This window comes from Lytechinus variegatus, chromosome 3 (assembly GCF_018143015.1).
Source record: "Lytechinus variegatus isolate NC3 chromosome 3, Lvar_3.0, whole genome shotgun sequence".
In the NCBI taxonomy this organism is placed as follows: Eukaryota; Metazoa; Echinodermata; class Echinoidea; order Temnopleuroida; family Toxopneustidae; genus Lytechinus; species Lytechinus variegatus.
The window spans coordinates 35,090,027-35,098,903 of record NC_054742.1 but is presented as its reverse complement, the minus strand read 5'-3'; the positions used below and the strand labels follow the sequence as shown (position 1 = coordinate 35,098,903).

Genomic DNA, 8,877 nt, shown 5'->3' with positions numbered 1-8,877 from the left:
TGTTCAGGCTTTTGGAATATAAACATTTTTACCTCCGCCCCCATGACGAAAGCCATTGCCCTCATTTTCTCCCATGTCTCCCATTGTCTGCATTATTCGGCAGTTCAACAAATAAATCTTGAATCACGTGGTACATCCCGGATTCACGTGATAGTGGTTAGACATGTGACACAGAAGGAAAGAGAGAGAGAGTGAGAGACAAGACAGCTAGAGAGAGCGCGAATTGTAGTTTCTTTTTATTTATATAAATAGTCGTCACAAAAAACGACTGAACACTTTGCTTCTGCATACTCCTCCCCTATTCAGCTTCGCACCCGAGGTAAGTCAAAGCCTGATCGTCAACATGTAAATTATTTTGTACGTAGATATTTAAGTACAATGCAATGAATGCATCAAAAATTATTCAGCCATAATTCGAACGGGAGCATGGGTAAATAATATCTCTGTTCGAATATTGCATTGTTGTTGTTGTTGTTGTTGTTGTAGAACTACTTACCAGTTTATATTTTAACATCATATTCTACGGGATTCCATCACTCCGGACCCTTTTATGCTGAACATTCAGAAACCTTTCTTTCTTTAGATTTACATTTACCTTCATTCTTTCGTCCATAACTTTATACCTATTTTTTTTCAAAAAGCTTTATTTTGTTAATGTAATGTTGATTACAGCTAGTTATATAAATTTATATTGCTCATTCATTCACTTTGAAAACTTCTAAATAAGCCCTAAATAATGTACTTTCCATTTGATTCATCTTATTTGAATATCATAATGGGATTGCTTTTCATGAGCTGTGATATTTGTGCAGTATTGTGTAGTACAGTATAACCATTGACCTATGTACAGGTCCATGGTATAACGGAGTCGTTTCGGTGAAATTGTGCGACATCATATTCTGGTATATGTCTATGCAAAGCTCTGTATGACGATGAAAATGTACCTCACACTTTATAAGCCCTGCTTTCTCATGACTGTCTCCTTATCCTTTTTTAGATATTGTAATCACCTTTGTAAAATTCTGATCATTAATTAAATATCCAAAGTAACGTTGCTAAATGAATGAAACTCTTCTGGACGAAAGATTATAAGAGGCTTTAATAAAACTGAAAGTCAAATCACTTACCATTATGGTTCTAGTGTTATACGATGGAGGCCTGTATCATCATTTTTTACATTGTTGTATATTTTCCTAAGAAACAAAAGCATAGTTAGAGATAGTGGGATTTAGGGGGGAGGGATAGAACAAGAGGGGGGGGGGGCTGATCGTTATTCGAGTGAATTTCAACAAAATGAAATAAGTGAATAGCATGTTGGCATGTTATTTTTCAAGGTTCAAAGTCCAGTCAGTCTCCAGAGTTTGAGGAGAACCGTCGATGTTCTATTTCCTAACAGGAACTGTTTGAGGGGAAATTTACTTCATTCGCTCTATATCCCATGTTGCAGGCTGTACCTATATCAGATACAACCACCCTCCTCTCACCACTTGATATTTGACCTTAGAATCTAATCGTTGATGATGACAGCGAAACTGAATGTAGTTTACAAACACAAACCCACACTAGTAGTTCAAGCACTTTCTGAATAGACATTTACAACTTCCCATGAGTTGACAAAATACTTTTCATCAATATCAATATTAAGAAATCAAGATCACTGAAAAATCTTTATTAGTTTCAGGCACCATTTAAATTTGATCGATGTATACATTCAATAGTACACACTTAAAAATGTTGGGCAACTGTCCAGTGTGTTGGGTAATGTATGTTGGTCGTGTTGGTAAAATTATATTCTGGGAAATTATCATCCAAGCAAATTTATTACTCAATTTGGGTACATTTTAACATATAGTTGTGTGAACAGTTTGTTTCCCAAGAAAAAGTTTGGCATTTTTGCCAAACTATTTTAAGAGTGTATATAGTATAATATGATAACGGCCTCTCTCTAAAATGAATTGTTGCGAATGAAGATATGTCAAAATTCGTCAACTTGTTGACAAATTGACAAATAGACATCACAAAAATATCTTTTAACAAATTGTTTGCGACTTCAGAGTCTACTTAATGAATATTTTGAACAGATATTCGACCCATATTTTTCTGAATGGGCCTATTTTATGAGCCATTATGGTCACGTGGTCGAATAACAAATTACAAATGCTGGCAACCTTTTTTTTCCCAAAAAATGAGATTCTGAGCGAGTATAAAAAAAATGGAGGAGCATGACATTGTTCAGAATTTCTCTGCGAAAAGAATTAAGTTTGTGACAAGAAAATCTGTATAACTAAGATTCTTGCAACCTTATACGAACCTGGCGAAAAACTTCGCGAGCATAATATGGTATCCCGCTCGGTGTCCGTCCGTCGGTCTGTCCGTAAACTTTTCCTTGTAAACGCGAAACTTCAGTTTGACTTAACCTATATAGGTTCATATAATTTAGTGTGTATGATACTAGCATTAATCCTATATATATATAGGAAGCTTATTGATTTTGAGGTCAAAAGGTCAAGGTCACACTGACATCTTTTCATCTTACCTTTCTACAGTCATTGTAAACGCGATAACTCCAGTTTAACTTAACCTAGACCCATATAATTTGGTGTGTATGATACAAGCATACATCCCAGCAATTCTATTGATTTTGAGGTCAAAGGTGAAGTCGCCTCCTTCCACCTTTCTTGTTTGACCAATAACTCAATTTTCCGTGTTACAGGCGGGTGTATTATGTGCTCGCCTTACTTAGCGACACTCAAATAGAAAAGTACCAATAAACGGATATTCATGAGTGAGTGGTATGGATTAGATGATATGAATTTGATTAGAAACTATTTGAGATACACTTGAAATGATACCATATGTAGCCTTCACTTAAAAAACCCTGCTATTGGCATCAACAAAAACAATTCGTCATCATCACCATCATCGTCAGCATCACCATCATCATGACCACCATTTTCATCACCACCGGCATCACCATCGTCGTCATCATCATCACCACCACCACCACCAACAACAACAACAACAAAATCATCATGTTATTCGTAGTGAGTATACAGCTTCCACCATAGTGTGGAAGTATCACCTCTTGTCTTGTTCATAGTTTATGTGATAATTTTTTTTAAAGTAAAGGGACATTTGATGATTTCCCCTCTCCGCAGCCTCATATTAAAAGACCATGAAGTATCTCCTTATCTTGTTACTCTGTGCGGTTGGCGCCCTTGGTGCCAGAGTTCCATCACATGACCTGGATGAAGTGTGGAGTGAATGGAAGTCGAAGAATGGCAAGATGTACGGAGGCGTAGAAGAGGAAAACAACAGGCGAAAGATCTGGGAGGACAATCTTAGGATCATCGAGAAGCATAACATTTTGCACAGCTTGGGAGAAAAGACCTACCGTCTTGGCATGAACGAGTTTGGCGACATGGTGAATAATATACATTTTGTTATCCGGGCGACGACCAAAGGCGTTTACTGAAAACGCGGTCAAAAAACTCTATTCCTTGCATGCCCTAGTTAAACATTTAGTAGGAACACACACTCAAATTTTTGTATCTCTGTTAAAGTTATACCTGATGAATGTATTCACAGGCATAAATTTTGTATTATGCGTATAGGAATAAACAGTCCAAGATGTAGTCAAATACTAATTCAGTAATACTAAACGATCTCCATCCATGAAATAAAAGAGAAATAAGCTAATACACAGTTCACCAAATTTATAGCTAAATTAAATAAAACAGAATCAATTAGAGACAAACAAAGAAATCATAATAATAATAATAATAATAATGAGACTTGTAAAGCGCCAAATCCACTCTGTAGAGTGTGTCATTTGGCACCAATACCAATCATTTCCCCAAAGATGATAAGAGTTATATTTATGAATTGATCCCAACTTTGCATTCCTTTGAAAGTAAATGATCAAGCTATTAGAAAGTATAACTACTGATCTTTTAATTCAGACAAATGCAGAATTTGTAGCGACGAGGACTATGAAGAGGATATCAAACAGGCCATCTGTTCATGGATCTACCTTTCTCCCCTCAAAGTTCCTAAAGCTTCCGAAGTCTGTAGATTGGAGAACAAAGGGCTACGTCACGCCAATTAAGGATCAGGTAAAGTACAACCTACTTGAACTTATGTAAATGAATGCCATGTCGAATATTATCTCTAAAATTCGTGCAGGTATAAGATTAAAAAAAAAACGATAATGGTGTGATGAAAGGTTATATACATGCTATCAATTGTGGTCCTCAAACATGTCAAAGTAACCTGTAGACTAAAAAAAGGCAGTTTCTGGTCAACCATTGTATACAGATTTTTGTTATTTCTCAAATTTACTTTAAGTATATTTAGAGAAGGTAGAAAAATGTATAGTACATGTAAATTTTACAATTCATACACTTCTGTTCTAAGAAAACAAAAACATTTTGTTGTTTTCCTTGTCTTGGTCCAAATGTAAATGCGTTTTAAAAATCTAAATCGGCGTTGAAATGGATCACTGGTTGATATTGGACCTGATATCTTTCTCTTCAACCAAGGAATGAAGTACTTAAGCTATACTGAATCCTCAATTGTATATTTTCAGAATAATATTTGTGATAATTTCGAAGAAAATTATTTAACATATTCAACTAGACTGATAGACAAGACCCCTTTTCTCAGCTGGGATTATCATTTATTTCTTAATTTTCTGCAGGGTGCTTGTGGATCCTGTTGGGCCTTCAGTACCGTGGGTGCCTTGGAAGGCCAACATTTCGTTCAGACTGGTAAACTGGTGAGCTTGAGCGAACAGAACCTGGTGGATTGCTCTGGTGCTGAAGGTAACGACGGTTGTGAGGGTGGTTGGCCAGCCTGGGCAGATGCATACATCAAGAGTAATGGAGGAATCGACACAGAAGCTGGGTATCCTTACGTAGGACAGGTATGTTGCACCCCCCCCCCGAGCCCGTAGCATAACATTTTGCGAGCGTTTGTAATTTCAAACAACAATTTCGAATTGCTGTTAGTGGCCATGCCGATTTTTTACGAAATGAATTATTATCATTCATGATCAACCGATACCTTATAAGAAAATCTCTTATTTATTCATTTAGAATTTCAAACGACTACTTATTATGATATTTATTGTTGAATGATTCAGTCAAGCGATTATTCAATTACTTAACCAACACAGTCATTCCATCAAACAATAGATTTAATTCATCAATCAATTATCCAAATCCATAATTCAATTTCACGGAAATCACCAAAAGAACAAAATTCCAAATCAATGATAAATCAGTATAGCCTAAATGTGATGAAACGAACCTTTTATGACCGGGTAACCGATACATTCAATTCCGCATTTAAATTTTGTCTCTATTTCGAACAGAATCAACATGCATTTCCTCGTGAATTTGATTTCGGTTTCATAAGAAAACACCACGAAGTAGTGAATCACATTGAGTTGTTTGTTTAAACACTTTTGATGTTTAATTTTAACTCATAATTTTTGATGTTTTGATATAAGGATGAAACTTGCCACTTCGGGACTTCGGACATTGGTGCCACCATTACTGGTTTCTCTGAAATCGAGGCTGGAAGTGAGGAATCACTAGAGAAGGCTATTGCCCAGGTTGGTCCAATCTCTGTATGTATTGATGCCAGCCAGCCATCCTTCCAGCTTTATGAGTCGGGTAAGAGCAACAGGTGTAGCGTGTAAGTGGCGACGCCCATACTTTAAGGCCGAGGCGCCATTTTGGAGCTTTCAAAAACACACGGTGGAAAGAGAAATTCATCAGATTCGGATAGCAGGCATATCGCACGATGATTCTCAAGGAATCTTCCATCATCTTTCTTCTCTTTCTGCCTTTTTCTTCTCTTTCTGTGTTTTTCTCTTCAAACATTCGAATTAGAACAACCTGATAATGAACTTCTGTTTGTTTTTCGATCGCGAATTCATTGTGTTTATAAGGGTTCCTGTGTGGAAGAGCATGACACTATAATTCCCAGAACCCCATAACGCCAAGAGACGATATTGTATCCCCATAATGATTATTGAGAAAGGACAAAACAGAGAATGCGTAGTTGAAATCAAATCCGAACTCAATATAAATTGTCCTATATTGTCTGTGTTCTCCGAAATCTTTTCAGGTGTGTACAACGAGCCTGACTGCTCCTCAACCTTATTGGACCACTGTGTCACAGCTGTAGGATATGATGTCACAGAGAACAACCAAGATTACTACATCGTGAAAAACAGGTAAGGGCATACTTTATATTAAAAAATTGTGCCAATGTTCTTACAGAGTTGAAATAGTGATGAAAGTGTCGATTAGTCTATGAGGGAGGTGGGATAGTAAAATCACTCCAGACATTATTTTTGGCGATTATGTGTATTCCTTTGTTAAATCGTTCGTAATTGTTTTCAACATCAATGTTTGTGCCCAATGTCTTTACAGTTCTACTGAAAGAACCTCACTCTATACACTGCTCTTTGTACATAGAAAAAAATGGAATGAAATTGTTGACCTAATCTACAAGAATTTTCAAAATATATATTTTTTGTTATAACAAAAATTATATTTTAAACATTCTCACTCAAAACGATTTGCTTGTAAAGCCACCGATGAAAAAAGATGCAATGAGACTCCTTTATCTACTCTAATATTCAATCAAAAGTCAGCTTTCTCGAATGAAGTGCTTACTCTTTCATCGGAGTCATTTTTGTTTGCATTTATTGTTCTGTCACATGTCCTTCGAGAAGAAAATTGCTTCATCCTATCAGCGTTGTCCTTTGTCCTCGATGTATAGTTGTATCGCCCGATTCATCTTAATTCTTGACAAGGCCTGTTTTTAAATTCATACGTTTTAGTGTTATGTTTTCAAGTTTTTAAATTAAGAAACCGCGCAGAATTTCCTTGATAAACAAATATAGTTACAAAAAAATTATAAAAAGAAGCTAGCTCCAAACTACATAATTCGTTGTCTTAGATTCTTCAAATAATTCATATTTTTCTTATTTCCTCCCATTTTTTTCTTTCCCACTCTCGTTATATTTCCTCACCCTCTTTCTCCCCCTCACTCCCCCTTCTCCTCTATCTCCCTTTCTAACTCTCTCTCTCTCCAGCTGGGGAACGACATGGGGTCAAGAAGGATACATCTGGATGTCACGTAATCAAGATAACCAGTGCGGTATTGCTACAAACGCCACCTACCCTTTGGTTTAAACATTAAGTGCCTACAGAAATAAATATGCAAATCTACCGTGTGTTTGGGGCCGGAGGAGGGGGGGGGGGAGGGATGTGAGAAATAAATACTGAAAAAATGCGTGATATTCACACTATGTGATCATTTTCTTTATTTTTATCATCACCCCACTCTAAACTCTCTAAGTGTCACTCTGTCTATTTCCTCCACTCTATTTCGATTTGCTTTCATTTCTTATTATGATATCAGACAAGTGTCGTGTGAAAGAAATATCATGAAATCCATGATCAATTATCCTGATTTTGTTCTAGGTTGAACATGCTTTATATAATGTTCAAAATGTTTAAGTGGTATCAATGTATTTTACGCAACAAGGATATTCTCCTGTAATTTATGATAATGATTTTTTTCGACCAGGGAACTATGTTTTTAGTAATTCATTTACAGATTTACAGAAAAGATATTACAAAGATGAATCCATAAGGATATGTTCTTTCATGATTGTTTGTTCTTTATTAATATTTGGTTGTGTAATTCACAATTCTGCACATGAAAATCAGTTTTGGTTGTTGTTGTACTACATTGAGAGGATCCAATTTTACATTGTTTTTACTATGAGCCCCGTCCAAGATCAATATTTGATATGATTGTGTGTACATAAAAAACGATGAAAAATATATTAATTTGATAATTTAAATATTCTCTCGCATTTAAGAAAAGTATATTTTGTACGCTGTTAGTTTTTCTGAAATTAAAGAATAATTTTGAATAAAAAATCAAGTATTTATTTGTTTAATAGGTTTTGAAACTAGGGACGAGGAGATACAGAATTAATTTTAAAGGACGATACGAAAATTAGGAAAAGTGGGTGGTACGGTAGTGAGGAAGGCCCGAGGAAGGGAGTTTAATCAAGGAGAGAGGTGATATCTCCTTGGTTTAATATGGGTGTGCGAGATGAGAGAGAGGGGAAGGAAAATATATATTATTTGAAAGTATGAATGGTGTACGTATATAGCATGCAGATATATCATTTAAATAGAGGGAAAAGTGAATAGAGAAAGAAGGAGAAAAGGAAATTTAGAGCTCGACAAAGAAAGAGAAGGGGAGAGAGACATCGTTCTCACAACCTTCCTATAAAACTTGTTTACTGCAAACTAGGTTTCGGCCGAAGCGATCTTTCAAACCGGTTCATAAAACCACCCCGCAATGTAGTTTTCAAGATCGTTTTGCCTCGTTCAACTGGTTTTAGCGCAAGAGAGGACACGACAGTTCTTCGGGAAGCGATCTACACAGTGTGTAGAATGCCTACGCTCAATTTGAGATGGGGGGGGGGGGGCTCCCTAAATTTGTTGTTGACAACCTTTTTTTGCTTTTCAATTGTGTTTCCTGCGTCCCCCCTAAATTCAGGTGGACCCCCTAAAATATTTGTGCCCCCTAAAATTTTGGTTGATGACACGGATTTTTTTTTTTGCTTGTCAAGATTTTTACCTGTGTCCATTCCCAACATTTCAGGTGTTCAGATGGACCCCTGTTACACCTACAAATGTAATAATCGCCCACAAATGTAATAACGCCCACAAATGTAATAACACTTTACCCACAAATGTAATAACGCCCACAAATATAATAAAATGGCAATTTAGCCCCACCTATAGTACGGTGTTAAGGAAATTTAAGGGTGCCTGT

At 36.3% G+C, this 8,877-nt stretch overlaps 1 protein-coding gene across 1 annotated transcript; it reads left to right on the top strand.

Moving 5' to 3' along the window:
• The first annotated feature begins 211 nt into the window (after positions 1-211).
• LOC121410870 (procathepsin L-like) lies at positions 212-7,950 on the top strand. The gene is made up of 7 exons (XM_041603218.1): positions 212-319; positions 3,159-3,424; positions 3,963-4,115; positions 4,700-4,924; positions 5,513-5,678; positions 6,136-6,244; positions 7,112-7,950. The coding sequence occupies exons 2-7, from the start codon at positions 3,176-3,178 to the stop codon at positions 7,209-7,211; spliced, it is 1,002 nt and encodes a 333-aa protein (XP_041459152.1). The 5' UTR covers positions 212-319; positions 3,159-3,175; the 3' UTR covers positions 7,212-7,950.
• The last annotated feature ends 927 nt before the right edge of the window (positions 7,951-8,877 follow it).